The sequence below is a fragment of the Rhipicephalus microplus genome, chromosome X (assembly GCF_043290135.1).
Source record: "Rhipicephalus microplus isolate Deutch F79 chromosome X, USDA_Rmic, whole genome shotgun sequence".
In the NCBI taxonomy this organism is placed as follows: Eukaryota; Metazoa; Arthropoda; class Arachnida; order Ixodida; family Ixodidae; genus Rhipicephalus; species Rhipicephalus microplus.
This window is the reverse complement of record NC_134710.1, coordinates 270,774,997-270,799,140: the sequence shown is the minus strand read 5'-3', so window position 1 is coordinate 270,799,140 and position 24,144 is coordinate 270,774,997. Positions and strand designations below refer to the sequence as shown.

The 24,144-nt window shown below is 42.4% G+C and overlaps 1 protein-coding gene across 2 annotated transcripts; it reads left to right on the top strand.

The window, feature by feature from the left end:
* Window positions 1-5,425: 5,425 nt before the first annotated feature.
* Window positions 5,426-23,790, top strand: LOC142776114 (uncharacterized). 2 transcript variants are annotated; one of them, XM_075879124.1, is made up of 9 exons: window positions 5,426-5,569; window positions 6,124-6,221; window positions 6,423-6,605; window positions 9,857-9,941; window positions 15,563-15,712; window positions 15,797-16,009; window positions 19,246-19,420; window positions 20,862-20,938; window positions 23,493-23,790. In XM_075879124.1, exons 1-9 carry the CDS (start codon window positions 5,426-5,428, stop codon window positions 23,766-23,768), a joined length of 1,401 nt encoding a protein of 466 aa, XP_075735239.1. In that variant the 3' UTR covers window positions 23,769-23,790. The 2 variants fall into 2 exon arrangements, with proteins under 2 accessions (XP_075735239.1, XP_075735238.1); XM_075879123.1 differs by having other exon boundaries at window positions 15,563-16,009.
* The last annotated feature ends 354 nt before the right edge of the window (window positions 23,791-24,144 follow it).

Here is a 24,144-nt window from a genome sequence, read left to right as displayed (position 1 = left end):
TGTCGAAGCACTCAACCACCAGTGTTCTCGTGAGTGTGTAGAGCACTCCTCTCGCCACAAGTAGTCGCTCAATCTCATAGAACTGTGGTCCCTCCTCTGTTCTCCGAACTAAAACACTCCCAGCATGGTACGTGCGTCGGTCGACCATTGCATTTTGTACTTCATGCACTGTCTTCGACAAAACTTCTTTGGCACATGTTGGCAGTGTGCTCCATTTAACAGGCCTGCTTCCTGAGGCTTCTAGTTCCTGGTATAGCTCAAAGTTTTTCAGATGACAGCTCTGTTTCATCTGGTGCCTTTCGGCCAGAGTATGTGTCAAGTTTCTGTAGTTCTTGATAGTTGCAGCCATTTTTTTGAAGCTTTGGTGTTTAGCCTCAAATCTCATCGACCAAAAGTTCTTGAGTGGGCCAAGCTCACGCACAAATCGAGCATAGTGAACCATATAATGCAGCTTGGGGATGAGTGCTCCAGGGCCATACCTGGCTGAAAAATCAACCAAGAAGCTTTGCACAAGCACGTCCAAGTATGCAAGGCGGGCCGATGAGATTTCAGCTGCAAAAATTATATCAATGATCTCGCGAAACTTCAACAGGAGCTCCCAATCTTCATTGCCTTCTGGGATCCTCGTTCCAAGGATGAGTGGTAAAAATCTCATCAAACACCATTTGCTGGATGCCGTTCCTGCCAATACAGCATTACTGTTCAGAAACGACATATTGATTGCAGGAGGCTTGTTTTTTGTGTCGTTCTTCCCGTACTTGAATGCCCACACCAAATCCAGATCCTGCTTGGATAGCAACCTACTAGATAAGAGCGATCTTAAAACTTGCCGAAGCACGGATTCTGCACCACCTTCCAATATGTCATGCATTAGGTCTGGAGGCAACTGCCGAGTCACATCAAAATAGGGAAGCTGGAGCAGGGGAGAGGCCTCATTGACACCATACAGACGTCTGTTGGCTGTGTTCACAGCTACAGCTGCAAGGTGCAATTCATGCCTACCTAATGTGCGTGCTTGACACATGTCTTCATGCGTTTTTTGTGCTAGCTGCTTTGAGGATATCATGCAGAATCGACAAACTCGCCCATTGCTGAAACAGCAGGAAAACCCGCCAAGGCGGTTCAGGGACAGATTGTCACCACAAAATGCAAGCACAATAACTCTGGCATTAACTTCACGCCCTTGCACACTTAATACGAGGCCCTCCTTGTGCATTGCCTTCAGGTCATCCAGCAGTGGCTGTAGTATAGGGCCTAGACCATGAGTCTTCACATATGCGTAGCGCACAAGCATGACCAGATAAATATTGTCAATCTGTGACCTATACCTGGCATGAATGTTCACCAAACTACAGTACACTGCCAGGATCTTGTGCTTTCCTCGTTTAGCTCCGAGGGGATTTACAACTTCTATTTCATCTGTGTAAAATAGAAGAATAATTGTGTGTGTGCTGCCCTCGGGAATGATAGATTGCATGTGTTCCTTGAACACCAGGCCATCTGTGTGATCTCTGTACACAGAGGTTTCATGCCTCTCAATATTTACAGGTGATTTTAAATGGGCTGCAATGTCCGGGAGCTGGCAAAGTACAGTGAGAAGCTTTGGCAATGGGACGTAATGATAGTTTGCATCCTCACCGACATAATGCTCTTCAGCTGGTACAAAAGGGAAATTTTCCTTCACATAATTGTCTCGTTTCCATTTACTCTCAATCCCATTGAACAGGTCAGGCAGAAATGAACAGCCAAGAAGATTTTGCAATTCAGGACCCATCACTGATGTCTCCATTGCATTCATAAATTCATTACCATAAGCCTTAAGCACAAGCTCGAACACCTCCTTCAGTTGGGCAAATATCTTCACAGCTGCAGCATGTGGCAAGCTGTGTTTTGTAGTGATGGAAAAAAAGAAATCCCATATGGTGGATTTAACTTTTTCCAGAAAGCGCTGAAAGTGGTCACGTGGAGCTGCAGTCTGCTGTGATTGCAAATTCCTCACAGGAGTTTTCCTATGCGAATAACCGCCGCGAAAGATTGGCAGTTCGGCGCCGTTCATTTCAGCACTGTGCATATCCGCACTGTCCATTTCGTGCCGAAGCTGTTCGCTTGACGGCAGTTCAGTGCTCCGTCGATCCCTTGGGCGCTCGAGCGACCGCTGATGGCAATTGCTGCCATTTTCTTCAAGCACGGCTGAGTGGTGACGATACAGGTGTGATCTGTAGGAGGAGAAGTTCGTGTACGTGTTGGCGCAGCCTTCGATGCCGCATATCACGCTGAAGTTCGGCTCTCCGCTGTGCTCTAACCCTATGTGCGTTATCACTCTTACCAGCTGGTAAGAGAAAAACGGGCATCTCGGACAGTACTTTGCATTCATAGTTCTAACCACAAATCACCAGAACATTGCTCGCTGGAAAGCCACACGTCCTAGGTGTTCGTAAGATTAGCAGGCGAGAACGTGAATAAGTTCATCATAGTAGACATCCGGCACATGGAAAATACGAGTCAGGAGAAACACGCCACTGAAAGCAGAATAAAGAAGCTGTCTTTTTGCTGCAGCACGGATGAAGGAACCAAACGAACGCTGTAGTCGTCGTGAACAACGCCTGGACACACGCGGGCAGTGAACACGGGTAAGGATGGGTAAGGTGGCTCAGTGTTGCCACGACACATTTAAAAAAAAAAAAAAAGTGGCTAGAACACAGAACACCTATACACTGCTAGAATATGTCTTCGAAAAATGAGTAGATCTCTTTATTCCGCTATTTGCTCTCGCTTTAGGAATGCCAAATTCAGCGCCTATAAAGGTCATTTTTATAAAACTGCACTTTTTAACAAATAGTAAAGGAAATGTCCCCGACATGAGCCGTACGTGAGCAGGATATATAAACAAGGGATACCTACAGCCTTGTACTCGCATGCAGCCGGCCAGCAACTGTTTTGGGGTTGGGAGGGGGGTGAGGCAAGCGTTACGAGTAGCTGTGGACACATATCGTAGGCAGACCAGGAATGTCCATTACACTGGCGTCTACTTCTCATTACACTGAGTAATTTATGTTATTACATTCCGAGAGTACGTCAGCACTTATAGATCGCAGACGTCAGCATTATTGAAACGAAGTGCACCTCACGGTGCGATGATGCGGATATCATACGTACGTAACGCTAATGTAATGTTTCTTGCATTGCTATAAAAACAGAGTGAACACTGGAACCACAATTGACGTTAACGCGACATGGCGCCTGTAACATAGACGTACCCTAGGAGTACACAAATAATGTTTATTGAATTTTTATGAAATTAGATAACTAGCACTACAACCACACAGAACTGATGTTGCCCCAGCACTACACCTGCATCGTGTCTTTTTCCAGAGCATTTTCAAGACATGGCGTACGTGGCTCTGTGACAGGGTGCAATTCCTGCTGGGACCCTGACATTTACTTTTTATATTCATCGGGTAAACGCTGTCGATGTCAGTTTACGATGTCTGTCCTTGCCGTATCCGGGGTAGATATAAACTATCACCTGTGGCGCGCACAAGTTTGACCACGTACGTACGGGACAGCATTTTCACGCTCTCATGTTCTCTCTTATCCTTTCATACCAATTTTGCTCCATACCAAGTTAAACAGGCGTTACTACGTTATTGTGCACCGCGTAAAATACCGTGTTATTGCGCTTGTGTCCGTCTAGTCATTGACTCCAAGTGTTCGTCATAAGCGGTGCGCAATAACGTAACAACTAGTAAATAGCTACCAACTCGCCCAAGCAAGTACATCCTTAAACAGCTTGGGGCCGCGAGAACATTCAGACGTACGATCGATCGATAGATAGAAACGTTTTGAAGTGCCTGCAGTTGGCAAAGAAATGTTTCGCATTTAGGAAGATGAGCTCCATTAAGCTTTCGTGAACGAAATTGGAAGACAGGTGTCGTGAAGAAGAATAGTGTGCCGAATAATGTGAAGAAGAATAATGCACCACATGCGCAGTTCAGTTTCAGATGCGGCTACACCAAACAACACACTAAAAGCACTTGTGTTGATCCTCGTGTTATGTTTATTCGGCTTAGCACTGACTGCTGCATGTTAAATCTGTGATGTGGTGGAAGTCATATATGTGTCATGTGCGCAAGGTCAAAATCACAGGCCATAGCAAATAGCGTCCATTGGATAATGTCGTCCTGTATCTTTGCAAATAACAGCTTTAATAACCAGTTAGAAAGCATATAGGTCTTCCTAGCTGAAGTTCCTGATCTCTCTGTGGACTCAGGTGCAATATTTTAGGCTTCAGAGCCAGCGGCTAGCTGAAGCTTTCAGAGAGGACAAGGAGCTAGGCAGCGATAAGATAAATATCTCGATCAGCAAGACCAGACTGCTCAAATCACTACAGTGATAGAGCGTGCCTTGCTTTGTCGCCGAGGAGAAATTGGCTCATACAACATGCTACTCGATGGGGTTAGTGGCACGCATTTCTTTTATTCCAGAGACGATACTTGCCCGAGAGCCAGATTTGTTGTTTGTGGTTCCGTGGATTTTGGGTGTGGTGTGCGTTCATATCGCTGTCTCATTACTTCCCGATATTTGCTCATAACATAGAGCAGCTTCCTGTAATAATTACTGTATGAAGGTGTATGACTCGTCAATCAAAAGTAGCGCTTAGCTTGAGAATTTTACCATGAAAGAAATTTCTTGTTTGACTGGTAGTAACACATTAATGTCTTAATTAATACTTAGTAAAAAAAGTGGAAGTTCCTTTCATTTTTGTAAAAAAAAAAGACCGAACAGCAGTACACTGAATCGGCGGAAATTTCAAAAAATCAGTAGATCTATTAGTGAATTGTGGCCCCTAGAATATACTGCCAGGGACCATAATTCAATCAGCAGTCGTATTAGCACTACTGCTACGGCTTCTGATTTGTATTTAATACTGTGGTACAGCGTGCCCATGATCATGCCAAATTCAATGTGTGCAGGCGCCATAGCAAAACGCGTTACGAGAAGGTTGGTCAAATAGCACGGTTGTCAAATAGTAACACTTCAAGGCACCTTAGACAGCATTATGGTTGGAACGGTTGGAATAAGAAACTGTCTGTTTATTTTTAAACTAAAACATACTTTAAAAAAATTATGGCCGTGTGACGTCGCTGTCACTGTAAAGTACCAGACCTTAACTTCACTATTTAAAGGAAAAAAAAAAGATAACTCTAGTTTGTGGTTCACTAAGTATTCCGGCTAGGTGGCGTCAGCCACCGCCCGATCTAAAGGGTACAGCCATATCAATCCATCCATCCATCGGCCGCCGCTGCGCCATCAACATCAACTGCAACGAGGAGGCACGTGCGTAGCGGGGCCATGAATTTTTGAGCGAGTGCATGTGCCGCGGCTGGCTTAAAAACGATTCTTTGTCTTGCGCCGCTGTCGCCCCATGCAATCGAAGTGCCTCGTTACATACGGCGACAGAAATGTCGCCGTCGCTTTCGACGAGCCGTGGACGGGGCGGGATTTAATTGAACACTTGAAAGGGTTGGACATGTTCTCAGAAGTTGACGCCTCTGCCATAGGCTTGACGGTGAGTCCTTCCTTTCTATATATTTCTACAGTCGTCGTGCTGCAGTGGTTGCCACAGCGTTTGTCATCGATTACTGTAGCTTTGTGTTGCATCTTTTTGCTTCGTCCATTCTATAGAAAAACCCGACAGCGCTAAGTTACATGTTATTGCTAAATTTCGCCCAATTTAAGCCTCGATGACAATCATTGCTGCACCGAATTTACCCCTCACTTCTTTAATCGTAGAAAACGTGGAAGGTATTTTTGTTGAGTAGGGAATCCTACTTCGAGATCGCGCTAGGTGTCGATTCCAGTAGTGTTCGGCATCTAGCGAGGCTGCACGTGTATGTGTAGCCGACGCTGGCAGTAGTCAAATTTATTTAGTGTGTTTATTAAATACAGTTAAATGTTGCGCTTTTCACTTGCTGTGGCGGGAATTCGGGACATGTAAATAGCACGAATGCTTGTGGCAACAGCAGGTCTTTGTTGGCCAACATTGCAACCATGACACTTCCAAATTTTTTATCCGTGTGTTATGTAGTGCCCTTCTGAGTTCTGGCATTCTTATTTTTCCAGCGTTTCGACGAAGACTTCGACGTTTTTGTCGACATTACAGAAGTGGACGTGATCGAAAATAAATCGAGAATAAAAGTCCGACTGACCAGCCAAGTCCGGTGAGTAGTTTTGCATCTTTAGCAATACACTTACAAGCTGCTTGTTGCACACTGCTTTGAGAAAAACGGTGGCTAAAGTTTTCATTTAAAACAGACCTCTCAATTGGATAAGCCTCTTAGCTTGGTAGTTGTAACAAAAAAAGGGTGAGGTGGTTTTTCATAACAGCTTGACAAAATGCAGTTTCTGTGTTGCTATTACAGGATAGCAGATGTTCTGGAAGAGTCTGCACAGCCGTCACAGCCAGCACGGACCGGTGCATACTGCCTCCCAGATGTACCACCAGACATTGCCTGGATGGTAAAATGCCACCAGCCAGGGCAGTACTTCGTAGGTCGCTCTCGAGTACTACAGTGGCTTCACCATGACTTGTACTTATACGACATGTGAGTAATATTTACGTAGATACTGTGCAATATCCTGTTTGAAAGTGCTTTGAAACTTTTCTTCACATTCATCTTTTACCCGCTCTCGTGGGTTAAAAAAAAAGGGGGGGGGGACATCCATGGTGAATAAACAAAAAAAATTGCAGAAAAAGCACTCAAATGCTAGAAAAAATATCTGACATGTCATAGTGCCATCTGTGCAGCTGAAGGAAGCTTCAATGAAGCATGACCCCTTGGTGACAAACCATGGAGTAGTCACAATGCCCACTTGTTTCCTCCCGTGATTAAATATATATTGTTTTTGTTTACATCATTGTGGTCACTATCTTCAAGGTACCAGCTGGTTGGAATGCTGCATAAAGTCTCGCTCAAATGCAAGGAGTAGAAAACAGTGGCATCAAAGTAGTGCCAGTGCCCCCTCCATATCTGTACTGACATTCTTTAATGAGCTAAAAGATCATGGTTTCAGCCTGCTTGTGGTAGCCAGCACAGAAAACTGTGATGACTCTTGAAAACTTTGTATAAGACCCAACAACAGGTATACGAACAATATAGATGCTTCTATGATGCCTTTCAATGCCTGTTGCATTGTTGGTACAGTCGACTCTTGTTAATACGAAGTTCCCGAGAACCGCAAAAAACTTCGAATTAAACGAACTTCCAATTAGGCAGAAATCACAAAAACATGGCATCTTTATTAGGTTCAAAGCCGGCAGTTCTTTACGAAAAGTAGTCGGTCATCTTCGTCTGCTTCTGTTTGCCGAATCTAGCAGTGGAAAGCAGGTTTTGGAAGGCGTAGATGTGCCCAAGTGCTTCTTTAGCGTTGTTCTCCCAAGTGAAAAACCGCTGCGCGAGAGCGAGGCCCGCAGCTACATCGGCAGCCTTCGGTTGTGGCTTGCTTTCAATGTCATCTTCGTCGTCGCTTTGATGAACGCTTTCGTGGGGCCGAACAATCTGCACAATCTCGCTGTCCGTCAGTGCACCGCACGTTTTGACTGTGCTGTCCACGGCGACATAATCTTCAAAGCAGGGGTCACCGAGGACGACGTCAAAGCTGCTGTCACCGAGAGCGGCGTCAACAATGCTGTCGTCAAGCTCGCTTCGCATTTCCACCGGCGGACAAGAAGCCTCTCCCGAAGAATTTGCCACGAAACCACAGGCCCTGAAGCAGTTGGCGATGGTCTCATTCTTCACGCAGCCCCACGCTCGCGCTAGCATGTGGATGGCACTAATTAAACTCGCCTCGTATTGCGAGGACTTATCCATGCACAGAATCATGCGCTCGATGAGATGCTTCCTGTACAGGACATTCACATTTTTGATTATGCCCTGGTCCATGGGCTGCAACACAGATGTCATGTTTGCGGGCAAGTACGCAAGATGGATGGCACTCAAGGCTGGTACGTCCATGTGGGCACTGCATTGGTCGACAAGGAACAACACCTTGCAGTTCGATGATGCGAACTTCCGATCCAGTTTCCTTATCCAGTCCCTGAAAATGTCGGACGTCATCCACGTCTTTCTGTTAGAAGCATAGTCGACAGGAAGGGTCCTGACGCCTTTAAAGCACCTAGGCTTAGCGGCCTTCCCGATCACAAGAAGGCGACATCGTTCAGTGCCAGTCATGTTTGCGGCAATCATAACAGACACCCTTTCCTTACTACGTTTATCGCCAGCACAGTCGTCGTCTTTAAACGTCAGTCTTGTCTGGTAGCAACCGATAAAAAAGCACAGTCTCGTCTGCGATAAAGATGTCTTCCGGCTGATACTCCTCAAGGTACCCGCGAAGATTCTCTGCTTTCCATGCTGCAAATGTTTCCTGGTCGACTGACGCCTTCTCTCCACACACGCTCTTGAAAATCGGGTCATGGCGCTGTTTGAAGCGCGTCAGTCATCCGTCCGATGCAGCGAAGTCGTTGATGTCCAACATTAACGCAAGAGATGAGGCTTTCGCTGGAATGACCTCACCACTGAGAGGAAGTTTGTTGTTGCGTGCCTCTCTGATCCAAATCAGCAGCGCCTTCTCCAAATCCGGGTAGGCGCCGGTGCGCATTCGCTTCCGTGACATTTTAAACTTGTAATTTGCAAAAGCATCCATTATTGATTGCTTGTTTTTTATAAAATTCGAGAGCATGTTAGGCTTAATGCCGTACTTCCGTGCAATGTCTTGCTTGGCAAGGCCTCCCTGCTCTACTTCTTTCAGGACTTCTTTCATCGCCAGATCAAGTGTTCGGTACGAGCCGCGTTTTGCCATTATTCAACGTCGTGGCCAGCCGAACACGAGGAAATAACTTGCGACGCGCAGCTGACACAGTCAACGAAACACAAGCAGAGACGAGAGAACAAGACTGACAGTGAAAGGGATAGCTCGACGTTCGACACGCCGGTGCTGACTGAACAATCTTGCCGCTTCATGCACTGTGGCCCTGCGCACAACGACGATGTCCACAACAGTGCGCTGCGGACAGCTACGATGGTGACGACAGCAGTGCGGTAGTTGTTCTGGCACTTGAAAAATTGCGCATTTTATTGAAACTAACGGTTGCCTCGAGGCTCTAGATTAAAAAATAACTTCTATTTAACCAATCTTGTGGGCTTTCAACTTCGAATTATTGAGCATTTTTTTCTATGGTGTTGCATACAAAACTGACGGGAACACCTCTTGACTTCTAATTAACCGAAAATTCCAATTAAGCGACTTCGAATTATCGGGAGTCAACTGTACATACACTGGATTTCTACTTATCTGAAAATGCCCCGCCATGGTGGTCTAGTGGCTAAGGTACTCGGCTGCTGACCCGCAGGTCGCAGGATGGAATTCCGGCTGCGGCGGCTGCATTTTCGATGGAAGCGAAAATGCAGGAGGCTCGTGTACTCAGATTTCGGTGCACGTTAAGAACCCCAGGTGGTCGAAATTTCGGGAACCCTTTACTACAGCGTATCTCATAATCATATGGTGATTTTGGGACGTTAAACGTCAGATATCAATCAATTACTTATCCAAAAATGCCTTTCTGATGTTTTGTTCTAGCCATACTTTCTGCAGTTATTACCCACAAAGAAACTTGGCTAAAGGCAACCTATTTTCTAGAAATGCAATGCCATTGCAATTGTAACTGTTGCGATTTTTATTCTTTGCATATCAAAGGGGCTCTTGCCCTCATACTCTTCTTTATCGATCTCTCGATAAAGCTTTGGTCTGCTAGTGAGTAACTTACATTCTTGCTTTTGTAAATATTTTTTCCTGCTAGGTACCCTGGGAAATTGTACACAGAGGCAGCACGGGCTTTGATCACCAGATTTCCTAACTTGGCTGATGTAGCGGGGACTGGCTATGTGAGTTCACATATTATTGCAGAATTGATTGCACTGAAAAGCTTGTCTAATAAATGCCTGCTTTTAAGGACCAACAGTGAAGCGAAATCAGTCATTGACAATAAAAAGATAGCTTCTGCAAGAATTTCAGAATTGAACATGGCTCCTCCTGTTCTATAAGCCATTATTCTAAATTGGGACAGGCAGTTACACATGATTAGCCGATGCAACATTCAATAGTGAAATGCTGCTCGCCCTCAAGGTCCCTGTGTGATGATAAATCTGCAGGCTTAACTTTGCTTCTGATTGGAATCATTGCATTTTCATTAAAAAAGTAAAAATTAAAAAATAGCAACGGCACTTTATTACATGAATACGTATTCATGATGTGAGGAAAGGTAATGTTAGAAAGCTGCACTGCCTTCACACCATCAAGTGAGTCTACCAAGAAGTCAGAATCCACTACGTTTTCGGTCATTAAATACCTCCATGAAACTAAGGGAGAGCTTCATATGTGACGATGCATTATCACTAAGAGCATTGTTCGCAGTCCAAAAATGCTTGTGCGCTGCAAGACAGCATGTAAAGTGCATGTGCTGCACCATTCTTTTTTTCTAGTTAGCTGAGTCGTGGTGCAGCAGGTGATGTTGAACATGTGTTGTGAGCCTGCAGGTCATTCCGTTTACAAAGGGAACAACCAAGCAGTGTCATTCGGTTTAGTGAGTAATGAGGAGCAGTGTAAGGAACGCCAACATGCCAAACAACATGGCTGTGGTGATTTCGCTTAGGTGTTGTGAGCTTTGTCTTGTTTTTCTTCCATCTTAATCTTTAAAAGGTGGTGTCCCTTCAACAAAAAAGTTGAGGTGCATGGAACAGCTTAGTTTTCCTCTTTTGGTCGCTAAATGAAGGTGCTCTATAGCAGCTATCTTGCATCAGTGCTTCGTTTTTGATCTCCTGATATGGTGCCGTTCATGTCTTCACAGAAGAGAGAACACCTGCTATAGGGAAAAAAGTCCCGCAATATGCTAAAACAATAATTTGTGCTTGCTTATGGGTGATGGGGTGCAACAGCCCATATGTGTGCCTGTGGCACCACAAGGGCTTAGTGTGTATGCACTGTGTTTTTCAGTGAGCACTAAAAAGTAGAACATATTCAAACTGTGCTCACCGCACCACAGTGGCTGCTTTTCATTTAGTGGTGAAGTGCAGAAAGAAAAAAGGAACATCCCAGTACTAAGAACAACTTCTTGCTGGGCGAGTTGGTGCATGTCTGTGGTTTGTAATGTTGCACATACAATCGAACAAACACAGGAAGTAAAAAAGCGTAAACGGAAAGAGCGCAAACTATCAACTGGCTTTATTCCTTTGGTTGCTGTAAATATATGCACATTTAGCACATGTCCCAAAAAAATTTGAAAGAAGGTTTGTTTACATAGACGTATGTATATGTAAGGCATATCGACATGAGGCGTGTATTGGCCCATAATCGCAATGGCAACGTATTGCTGCGTCTCTTGCAGCACACATAGAGGAACTCTGAGTTCTGAAGAGAAAAAGGTAAGCCGTAAACTTTGCCCCTTGTTTTTTTTTTTTTTTCCCCAAGCTGATGGTTTTTTTAGCATGAGCTCCGGCTACTGCTCTCGAAAATACGTGTTTGCATTCTCCTTTCTATGCAAGTAAGACGTGCAATAGCATTTGTATTCGTGTTCCCATAAATTGTTGCATGCCAAAGCAAGGCAGTTTTTGCAATGTTTCCGCTAGCAGCTGTTTACCAAGTTAAGGCGACTCATACACTTATGCAGAAGCCACCTTCATGCAACGAACTTTATCACAGCTAATTGTGTGTGCCTACGTTTCATTGCATGTGCTGAGCACATCGCATGCTTGAAAAATGTACGCAGTCATGCGCAAGTCATCCCACTAACCGATGGCATGCACTTGCTTCTAATTGAGCATGTGCCGTTACCCAAACATAATAAACAAAACACATCAACGAAATATAGGCACACGCAATTAGCTGTGATGAAGTTAATTGCATAAAGGTGACTTCAGCGTGTAACATAAGCTTCTCCGTCACTTGGTAAATGGTTGCTAGCGAGAACATTACAAAAACTGCCTTACCTTGGCACGCAACAATTTTCGGGAACACGAATGCAAATGCTATGGCTCGTCTTACTTGCATAGAAAGGAGAATGCAAACACGTATTTTCGAGAGCAGTAGCCGGAGCTCATGCTAAAAAAACCATCAGCTTGGGGAAAAAAAAAAAAAAAACAAGGGGCAAAGTTTACGGCTTACCTTTTTCTCTTCAGCACTCAGAGTTCCTCTATGTGTGCTGCAAGAGACGCAGCAATACGTTGCCATTGCGATTATGGGCCAATACACGCCTCTCGTCGATACGTCTACGTAAACACACGTGAGCCTGTGTGTACTGCGCCATGTGGAGCCTCTAACATAGCTGCTATGCACACAACGGCGGACAGATGGCAGCGATTTTGCATAAGGCCTATACTCGCACATAGTACTTCAAAGCACCAGCATTTGCACGCCAGCTCAATATTTATTGATCAGAGGTGTGAGCTATCGAAAAGTCAACAGGCAGTGGGGATTCCTAGAAATTTTCGATAAAAATATTTCACGTGAGTCATCTCTTTCAATAAAAATATTCTCACCGAGTTGCGATCGCTAATATTTCATATTTCAAGGAACGAGATCGAAAGGTGTCAAGTAAGGCACAGAGCACACGAGATATTAGTGGTAAACAGCATTGACACAAAGTTCAAGGAAGTCAATTGCATGCAAATGGACTCACTGGCTCACTGAGACTGATAAACAGCGCTAGTCTGAGTTTTGGTGTCTCTGAGTCCGAGCGAGTCCCAAGGGCAAAATATATTTCATGAGTGAGCGTATGTGAGCTCTTCATCTTTGCCGACCTATGTGTGTGCCATTTCACATGCTAGATGGTGTTAGTTGCATCCGGCGGCTTGTCGTTCTCTTAGCTCTTTCAAACTGAAGGTGCAACTAGCTGACAATAAGCACACTACTTATGTGTTGTGAACTGCAGCAATCAATGGACTGTGGTATGAATAATTGGCCACCAGAAAGCTATTGCAAAAAAAAAAATAACTGCACTTCAAAATTGTTGTCACAGCCCTTTTAAGGGACGTGGCAATGAAAATTATCTTTATTTATGAGGCCAAAGGGATGAAATTCGGCATGCAGATGTCATTTGTTGTGCTGATATCATAACTGGAATCGGTTTTGAGCTATCTAATGTACCTCTTGAGTTACAACACTTGATAGACTCTCATTGTCATCCCAATATTAATTAGCTAATTAGACATAAGCTTGTCAAAATTTTTGCATAAGGATATTCACAAGGCTTCATTTTGTGCCATAATGCTATTGGTTTATTTTTAATATTTAAATAAGCACACAAATTTTTTTAATGTCCCAGACATATTGTCTTACCAACAACTTTTATAAAAAGCCAATTAGAAAAGTCCGTATGATGTGTACACAAATATGGACAGCTTTACCGCACTCACCCATGTTTGAGAATCTAAGTGCAAAAAACGGAATGGCTATAGCTTAATTTGTTGTGAAATGGCATAGGGATGACTGACAGCAACTGCTCAAAAAATTGAAAGCTGAGAAAATGGAGCCCAAAGATTTTGGAGCTAGAAGTTGATAGAATGGAACTCTGAAGGAAACTGGCTTTATTTTTCATTGGAGAAATGCATCTTTGTGGCTATCTAGAGCTCCAATTTGTCCTCTTTATGATGCCAATATGGTGGCACTGTGCCAAGGGAGAGCTTCAAATTTGCATCTTGCTATGCCCAATTTTCACATAGCTTTTTTTGACGACATCCCACTAGTGAAATGCTTGTTTCTCAACTTTTACTGCTTATTTGGGTCTAAAATCACACTATGATGTGACACATGGTCTCAGGATTGCAGAAAAGAATAATTGAAAAACTGAACATTTTGACCAAATTACGATTCCCATTGCCACGTCTCCCCTTAAATATGCTCTAACACAATAATCATGTTCTGGCATAAGCTATTTGAAAATATTTTGTGCACTAGAATCCGATTTCAGAGCAGACATAGTGTTGGAAGTTATAATTATGCGCCTAAAATACCCCCGAGACCAAATTTTGAAACTCAGGTGCATGTGTGCGATAGTCCTGCATGCGTGAGCACTTCTTAGTGATTATTAGCGAGAAATGTTGCCGTTAAAATATTTTAATTTAATTTCAAAGTAAGCAAGAGTGCGCATCTGAGTTTGCATCAACTCGCAACATCACCACTAATATGACAGAGACAGAGCTCCATGTGATGTTTCGAAAGAAAAGCGAGTATTGTCAACATCACAAGATGTCATGCAGTGCCCGCGTGCACAATACACCAACTGAAATCTGGCAAGGACTATTTTTTGTCACCTCCCCACGCTGTCTTGTCACGCTGCTCTCAATGTGGTAGTTGTTGCTTCGGCCAGGATTGCTCTTTTTATTTTTCTGGGGGGAAGGGGGCACATATTTAGCACTGGCATCGTTTCATTGTTTATCACACATGGGGCCCAGTTTTTATAACTGAGAACAACACCATGGCTTAAATGCACATTATCTCGCACTCTCTCTTTCTCGGACACTGGTTGCTTGTTGGTATTTAGGGGAGCATTTTGAACTGACATAAAATTGTTCTAATTCAGTGATGCTAGCATTATTTATACAATGCATTTGAGCATTAATGATTCAATTTTGGGATGTCCAGACACAAAGCTACAAACTGCAGAAATGAAGGAAAGAAGTGTAAACTTAAGGGCTCATTTTTTTTGTAAACAGATTATTCCAAGAACTAACAGACAACAACGCCAAGGAAAGTATAGGGAATGCTATCAGAAGTAACTGTAATGTAAATGTTAATAAAAGTGAACGAAAAAATAACTTGCCACCGGCACGGATCGAAGAGTGTTCCACACTCATTGTAGTGGCAATGGGCAACACTGACTGACCCTCCCACGTTTAAATACACATATAGTATACCCATAAGGTGGATGGGGGGATGACCACCACTGTGGCTCAGTGGTAGAGCATCGGACGCATTATTCAAAGGCCTTTGGGCCGGTACCTGCCAGTGGCAAGGTATCTTTTCGTCCACTTTTCTTTTGTCACATTTACATTACAATTACTTTTAATACCATCATCTATACTTTTCTTGGCATCATCACCATCTATTCTCATTATTAATCACTTAAACTGCAGTAATGAAGTTACAAGCAGAACATTCAGTGTAGTTTCCCTTTAAGCTCAATAAGTACCCTTGTGGGGTCAGAAAAAATAAAAACAAAAGCAGAACAGAAGTGCCGGGGAGGTAAATTTCTTTTTTCATATTTTCTGTTATAAGTTATTGATTAGAGCAATGTTTATTTTCAAAAGAAAAGGGATGAATCAATAACAACTTTCCGAAATACTTTTATTATGTGATCTCACTCAACCAAACTGTGATGACAGCTGCTGCAGTGGCACTCATTCCTTGTACTTGTTGCCAGTCATACTTTTGTGTGTGAGGCGATCCATGATCACATGATTGCAGTTACCTATTTAAATAACATATTTAGTAACTCTCTCGTGCTTTACAGGATTCATGGCGAGAAGCTCTAAGATTTAAAGCCAAATATGAAAGGAAGAAAATGAAGGCATTAACAAAGGAGAACACAGAAAGAATTCCGCGGAAGAAGAAGCCTACAGAGGACGAGTGCACTGCTCCTCGGCGCACTGAGAGGCCTAGTGTACGTATTTCAAATTTTGCACAGCCCTGCAGACATCAGGTTTGTCTTTGCCATCTGGCCAACAAAATTTATCTGTGCTTTCAGGCAGCTGTCTTGGCTGACGCAGAAGATGCCGAGACCATTGCTGGTCACGTTTTGGCAATGACGAAAGAAGTTGCAAAGGCCAGGCCCGACATGGCCTATATTGAGGACTGTATGAGCAGAACTTTGCCAAGCAGAAGGGAGTGGGTGTCCCAAGACAGCCCATCTGTTGATGACATCATTAAGAAGTACCCTGCTCTTTTAATCGGCTCCATCGTAAGTTTTTCAGTGTGCATTCATGAATCGAAAGTGGCTAAAAAGTGCCCAGGGAAATAGCATGCTCTGCTGTTTCGGCCACATCCATCCATTCTTGAGATGTTTGTTTTGCAATTATTTGTTGTACAGTTGTTCTAAGTATTTTATTAGTTCATCAAGCTTTTCAAAATTTTTATTCTGCAGTTTATTTGATATAAACTATTGAAATGTTATTTACTGACTGTTTGAATTGTTCACTTTATGCTAACATGATGCATATGTACAATGGCTTGAACAAGAATGCAGTAAAACCCTAATGTACATTTTTGATTAAAGTGTAAAAAGTACACCTAAGATGTGAAAAAACAGGAAAAATGAAAATAATTTAGCATTGCTGAGCTGTATGGTTTATTTCATTGCTTACACTTATTGCTTTTACTGTTGCGTGGTTCTGTCCAACACACAACCCGAGAGTCTGCTTGTTTAGGGAATATCAGGGAAGCTCGAAACACAGAAATCGCTTGTTGTGACGTCAAGATGGGGCAGAAAGGGGATACAACATCCTTTCTACTACTGATAGCATGAAGCGAGTGAAAGCAGTGTTTGAGTAATATTTCAGTTCATCAAAGAAGCAATGGAGAGTGCCTCTGAACTTGACGCAATATAGAAGTCGCACAAAGAGAATATAAAAGACGAAGCAACAACTGCAAACCTTTGGCAGATAGCAGAGCAACTCTTGGATTTGTAATCTAGAGTTGCCAGTTCTGCTTATAACAGGAGGATTCGGGCTTCTTTTTCTGCCGATTTGTTTGGAGAATTTTTCAGTCGCCTGTCGCGTTTTAGTTTGGGGTAATTTGCATTTCCAGCAAATATAGTTATTTTAGTTGTCACGTTCCAGAATCCACATTTGTCATTTACTAATAACATTTTTGTTGACTGAAACGTGAATGCATAGGCGTTTACAGGGTTCCCCATAAAGGGGGCCAAAGGTTCGTTGCAGTGGCCCTCAACCCTACTAAGTCTACGTATGGGGAAGATTTTTTGCTCCCCCTTCCCTTAGGTGACTAGGTGAGCTAGGCTGGCCCCTGTGACCCGCTTTCCATGTGCAGGCCTATGGTTATGTGTTCAAACATATGTTGAGGGAAACTCAAGTAAACGTCAAATATATGTCGGGGGAAAATTATAAATAACGTTCATCATGCCATGGCAACATAATGGAAACCATGCTAAGAAGTATCTATGTGCTTTTGTTGATAGTCTTGTATATTGATTCAAGAAATCGTGGAATCACTAGGATTATGCCAAATAGGCCAATTTAGTGCTTCAGCACTAATTTGTGAATGCAAGATGAACTTACTGGTACATTAGTGACAGTAAAAGGGTCAAATAAAACTTGCAACATTGCCTGGTGCATTTACTCATGACAATCAGTCAGTTGTTCGAGTGCCTGGTGTAATACCGTAGAAAGTCTAGTGCTACGGCAGCCAAAGTGATCACTACTTCACGATACCTTTGCGAGATTGTCGCCTTATTTGCCAATGTTTGGTAGCTACAACATATCACTGTTGGCATTGTTTTGTGTCATTGTGGTTTGTAGGAGATGGCCGAATGCCCTGCAATAGTGACTTTGAAAGCAGTTGTCTAAAAAAATGGCTCCTGTGCCAGCTCATCTTAAAGCTATTCTCTAGTACATGCATTGCCACACTCAGCCACAATCTAGTTGACAAATGGAAATTCAAATTAAACTGTGGAAGGTTAGAGTGGCATCATCCACAGAAACATGGTAAATTTATGCTATTTTATTGGCATTATGTGATTCATTTTGAGGCTGTAAAAGAACAACTAAAGTGCATGCAGCACACCCATTCAGGGGAAAGCGAATGTGTGCCAAAATTGGCAAGGTGCATGCTTTGATAATTTATGTTAATTTGGCTTGCTGTACAGAGCAGCATAAAGTATTTTTGAAGGTTTTGCAGTAAGTCTGCAGTTGTCCTTGCTTATATTAAAATTTTATAGTATACTTGTTTTATGACACAACTGGTGGTGCGTCACTGATGTACATCCCTTTGTCTCTGCACTTTTGGCTATAGTCACTCATATTACATCATAGCGACAAGCTACTAACATCTAGATTTTCAATAGCTATATTGACCAAGCGGCAGGAATGAGTAATCTGTTTGCTAAACAGCTTATTTCGTCACTTGCTGCTTCAATGCATCGAATTCCTTGGCAGGACTTACGAAGATTATGTCCTGCTATGTACTTTACTTGTGAAACTGGCAGATAGTAACCTCCGCATTTTATTTCAAAATTGCCCTTTTGTGCTTGGTAGGAGTAGGTCGAACCTTTTTATAAAAGACACTGATTTAAAATAGAAATTGGTATAAGAGACAGCAGTGTGTCTACATTGAAATAGGTGTTGATAAGAAAATGCATAAGTGATACCCATGCTTATAAGAAACACCGCATAAAAAGACAAGAGTTGCTCCTCAGTACAAATTTCTTATAAAGGGGTTCAACTGTATTTGAAAGTGGCTTTGTTTGCCTTTTTGAAAAATTAACAAAAAGCTGGTATTAAGAAGACCGGCAGAAAGAAAGAAAATTTAGACAGTAACAAGGTTAGTTGAGCACACTAATAACAAATGTCTGGTATGTTCCAAGGAACCATAAATATACTCAGCTCAAATGCATTCGCTAGCAGTTTATCTCACATCCATAGCACCATGGTGCTGTGGATGGCACTGCAAATCCAAAACTTAGAAAGTATGTCCCATTTCAGAAAACTGTTGCAAGGTATGAAAATGATGCTTCAAAGCCTTTTTCATAACCTGGTGCACAGTCTCATTTCCTAATATTTTTTAACTGCACACGTATCTGAGCACTTCTGCAACTCCTTAAAAGGGAAAGATATTATGCATTTGTAGCACGAAGCTCAACCGAAATCCTCGTGTATCTTTTAGGATGAAAGCTTTGTTCTGTCCATGGAAATGTTGAGGAATCCATGAAAGTTTTTTTGTAGCTTGGTGCTACAAATGTGTGGTTGTCCATTTTTGTTTTTGTAACAGTAACCGTCTTGCCACATTGCAAGAGCCCATAAAACTGATTAACATCATCTTCAGCATTTTTATTCATATTACTGTAATCGTGAACCTGACTACACGTTTTGCAGTGCTGTGACCTTGTGCAATGTTGTACCGCAGATGCAAGTAAGTCTATAGGGTTTACCGTCATTAAAATGCCTTATGAAAATTTTATAGGTGCAGCTGGAATTCAGGTTGCTTACCAAAGTGCCCATAATGGAGAAACTGGAAGAATTCTTGGGGCCTGCTTCAGGAAAAATAGTAAAAATAGCCAGACAGAAACGTCACATGCAAAAGTTTCTGGAAGACCTCGATGCTGTTCTTGTCGATGCCTCTGAAGATGCATCCGAGGGTAATTTCAAACATTTCTACGCTAACATTACCACCTTTCTTTGTATCTAGCTTCCAGTAGCGCCATTCTTCCGATTTTACGTCAAGCAAATTGGGTGCTGTAAAATTGAATGTATTAGGCAAGATTTGTTTGCACAGTTCTACATTGGTTGACTCAGAGCATGCGTTCGATTAGTCTATCACTATATGCACTTGTTTTGAAAATGCAATGTCACACTCCTAGAAACTGGCATTAAGTGCCAACGACGTGATTACAGGTAGCTATTACAGAGATAAATTTATTTCAAGAGCTCATGTACAGAAGCAATAAAAATTGCTTAAATATCTCAGCTGCTGAAGATCTTAAACTGCCTCTATTTGTGCAATACATTCACCACTGCTTGAACTTCTCAGCTAAAGCTAGGTTGAAATACAGTTCATTCTGTGCTCAAACCAATAAAATAAAATTTAAGAAAATAAGTTTTGTTCAATGATGGAACCAAAACTGAAGCACAGATGAGCACAAGCAAAAGACCAGAATGTTGGAAACAAAGATTACAGAAGAGGCAAAGTTCTGTATTTGTTGTGTGCCATGTGCGTTTAATTGCAAGCACAGCCTGCACGCCCACACAACGAAGTTGGTTGGTGGTCGATATAATGATGCTCACTTATTCTTGACGAAGTAGGGCAGTGACGCTCTTCCGTGTTTTAGTATCGCGGCTGAATGTGGGTGAATTTCATTTCTTCTCAAATATTACTAGAGGTCGGTTTTTGAAAATTTCTAAACTGCAATGGGATTTTTGCATGAATGAATTCAATACTCCCATTTCACAAAATGCCTACCTCCACTAATAAAAAAAGGTAATTTAACATTCTTACATACAGTTCAAAGTGATTTCTTTAGTCTTTTTAAAGGGGTCGTAGCAGGCAAGATGGGTGCCACTGTGTTTTCCAATACTTTTCTTGAGTTTTCAATTTATTTCTGTGCATTCTACATTTGGCAATGGCAAGGATTAAAATTCGTGCCAAAATTTTTTTCACATCTGAAAGCACGAAGATGTAAACTGCATCTTCTAAAGGTACGATAAAAATTTTGTTATATTATGTCTTGCAGTGCTATCCCCAATGGGAATTAGGTTCTGCTGCTTAAACACCATAGCAATACACAAACTAGTTGTGTAGTAATGTAGATGTAAGTAAGCACGTCTACTCCTTCTCACTTCACATTAGGTATCCAGCTGGTCTGTGGTGCACGTGACTGTGAATTTCGCTTGGCTGGGTGACCCTGCATACTTCCTAAGTTTGAGTGTAGTTACCATGACTACCCCATAAAAGATAGTCAGTCATGTACACCATTACAGCCTCTATGTTTCTAGTGAGTTGCTAAAATGGCAGTTTGAATCCAGCTTGTAGCTTTTGCATTTAAGTACTTTTTGAAACAGTGCAACTCACGGTTTTTTCAGAGGTGATGCTCACTGCTGCTATTTGTGTCCTTCCGGCAATGGTGAAGGAAAGAATGGATGCTTTCATCTGCAAATTTGTGAGTATAATTCATAGTTTGTATATTACTTTCCCTGTGAACTGCAGTTGTGAAGTTGCCATCTGTGATAAATGTTTGCTATATCTTTTGCAAGTGAATTGTTGAAAAGCCTTTCAACCAGCCATGTCCAAGACGACTTTCACGTACCATTTATGCATAGGTTACCCAGTACAGTAGAAGCCCGCCATAATGTAGCCCGCTCGGAGGCTACATCACTGTCAGCCACTCTTTGCATTGTTTTTATAGGATTCAATGAATCGGTATCTCCACTGTTTGAAATGCCATGAACTGGCACTCCAAGCTGACCAGAGTGGGCACGTTGATTTTTTATGCAGCCCGAACTGGCTTAAGGATGCATTCAGTGATGTGATGTTGTGTATCGCGAGCCATGATATGGTTTTTATTCGTGTCACCATAAGCATAGATCTTAGAACCTGTGTAATGCTATGTAAGCACGGCATCTGTGCCACCGTCGTCATCCCCAGCCTATTTTTGTGTCTTCTGCAGAATGAAGACCGCTCTAAAATTATCTCCAATTTACCCTTTCTTGAGCAAGCCGATTCAGTTTCATCCCTGTGAGCTCCCTAATTCTGTCGCTCTAGGTGATTCCCTGCCTTCTCGGCTTTTCCTCTTTTTTTTTTTGCATTCATTCTGCTTCTCTTGCCCCCAGTTGTTTGTTTTACTCTTTGTATGGCCGCACCAAGTTTATTTCTTTCAACCTGCAGTACCCGACTGTCTCACCCAATCTGGTGTTTTCTAATAGCTTAATGTTTTACCAACCATTTCCTGTTTCATGGTATGGTACATGGTCCTTAAAGGGATACTGAACAAATTTTTGGCCACCAAGATATTCAATCAAATTGGAAGTGGGGTCCTCAAAGTGATCGGGACAACCTTCATTCCAGGCAGAAACTACAGGGAAATAATGAATTTAATGCGTTTTTAACAAACTACTACCGCATCCAGCAGCCACGCCGTTCACTACAGGAGGTGATGTTTCGTGACGTCATACCCACCCGAGATGGGCACACTAACAATGCGGGCCCTCTACTCGCTCATCTCCCCCTGCGGTTCCTAGAACCGGTATGAACAGCAGCGGTTGCAAACAGTTCTCCCCGCCGAGGCCAAGTAGCTAGGCAAAGCATCAGTGCTTTTGGGAAAGAGTGAGAGAAGAGGACAGGAACTCGTGCGCCCTGCATGTTTCTCGGCGAATGTGATGGCATGGTTTCCACTCGCACACAGACGCCACGGGTTGACAATTCATGAAAAATACAGGCAACTGTTCAAAAATATGGGAAATCAACTGTTTATCAGAACAGTCACATCTTCTGATTATAATCACGAATTTTAGTCAGTTTTCCAATTTTTGTTCAGTATTTCTCTAATTTTTATTAAGTTTCCCTGTTAGGCTCTAAGCCCAGATTACTTGTTGATCTGGTGGTACGTAGAGGTTTGCATACTTTTCATTTGAGGAACAGTGGCTGATTCCCTGTCATGATTTGAGAATGCATGCTTTATGCACTTCTGCCCATTTTTAATTTTGATTAATTTTTTTTCATAAATAGGCTCCCCTTATAGGTTTACATACGCTTGTGCAGACTCCAGGGTAGGCAGCCAATAATGAACTCTTTTTTTCTTTACTATTAGCTTTGTTGATGGCATATTCCTTTTTAGGCATAATTTTGTAGTTCTTGATATATATAGTCAATCTTTTTTTTCAATTCACTGCCATGTGTTAGCTCACATAGTTCTAAAGTGTTTTTTGTGCAAGGTTTTTGCAAATTAAGGGCACCTAGGCCAGAAACTGCATGGTCTTATCGCACTCAGTTTACTTGTGGGTTGTTTCTGTTGTCATGCTAGCATGCCATGCCTGCTCAATTTTTTTATGCCTTCAATGGAATCTCTTACAATAACATTTTCATCGATAATGCAGTTCTAAATGGAGTTCTAATGCAGTTCGATAATGCAGTTCTAAAAGACAATCTAAATATGATTGTATGTGCCAGTACCCCTATATATAGCCAAACAAATTGGAGTCATGTAGCTTTGTTATATTTTGCGTAACTGATTGCCAAATTCGAAAAAAGCAGCAGAGCAAGTAAGCGTGGCACCCCACCTCTCCGTCATTATTAATTTACTGTGCTTCGAACAATTTTTTTTACAGCAAAACCAATTGCGGATCTCTTCTTTCCACTGATCAAACAACAATATAAAATTCTGAAAAAAATTTAAGAGGTCGACCAGCCATGGTTTGTTCAATCTTACGTGGAATCACACCTTTTTCTTTTTTTTTTTTCAGAACGAATTATTGGGTTGTGTGTAAACAAGACCAGTCACTAAACTGTGGATAAGCCTGTAGCCTTAGTGCGAATGCTTTATGAATTATTAAGAATGTTCCTTCTAGTTTGGAAGCATGCTTTGCAAATTAATTTCAGTTTCATTTATTTGTCAGTGTGCCGTAAAACATTACGTTTTATCTGTTCCTACATAAAGGAGCTGTTGTAATAATGAAGCAACAAGTTTTTTGTTGAAGTGTGCTTTTTTATTTTTGTAGGACCCCACAAAGACGCACTACGTGCCCACAGTCACATTCATGGGAAATGTGTTGACATCTGATGCATTTGCTGTGAGGCTGGAGGACATCGAAATTGCAGAGAAGAGCCTCTTGGCAGCAATTTCCACCCAGATGGCACTATACTGGGCTACCAATATAGTTTTTGATAAAAAAGCTCAACGAACGTTTGACGTTCTATCCCGCGCTCTTAAAGTGAAGAGTGGCCTACGGCCAACACCACTAGTCAGCGTAACACTGACCACCCTGAGCCATTAATGAATAAAGTTTTTTGAACGAATAGATGTGGATTTCTTATCTCTCCTGGAGCCTCTGTGCCAGACATGGCGCAACCTAATGAAAATCATGTTCTTGAAAACTTTTTTTCATTTGCCGCTGGGAGAGCTTGACGGCTGGTTTCTTAAAGAGCACTCGCACAAGTAATGAACTACATTGAGAGACATCGATCATGAGCAACTGCATGCGACTCTGATGAGGAACGTTGTGAAAGAGTAACCATCGCTCTCATTGGCGTGGAATATCCATTCTTCCCTGCGGGACTAATGGGAAAGAGTAACAATTGCTCCAATTAAGAGCACTCAGAGAGAGCAAGTGTTACTCCTGTGAGAGTATTCACAGAGCATATTACTCCTTG

Excerpts from the sequence above, each read along its gene's own strand:
- LOC142776114 (XM_075879123.1), top strand. The coding sequence starts at position 5,426 with ATGCAATCGAAGTGCCTCGTTACATACGGCGACAGAAATGTCGCCGTC. Across the intron at positions 5,570-6,123 it reads CCTCTGCCATAGGCTTGACG|CGTTTCGACGAAGACTTCGA; the intron begins GTGAGTCCTTCC and ends TTATTTTTCCAG. Across the intron at positions 6,222-6,422 it reads CGACTGACCAGCCAAGTCCG|GATAGCAGATGTTCTGGAAG; the intron begins GTGAGTAGTTTT and ends TTGCTATTACAG.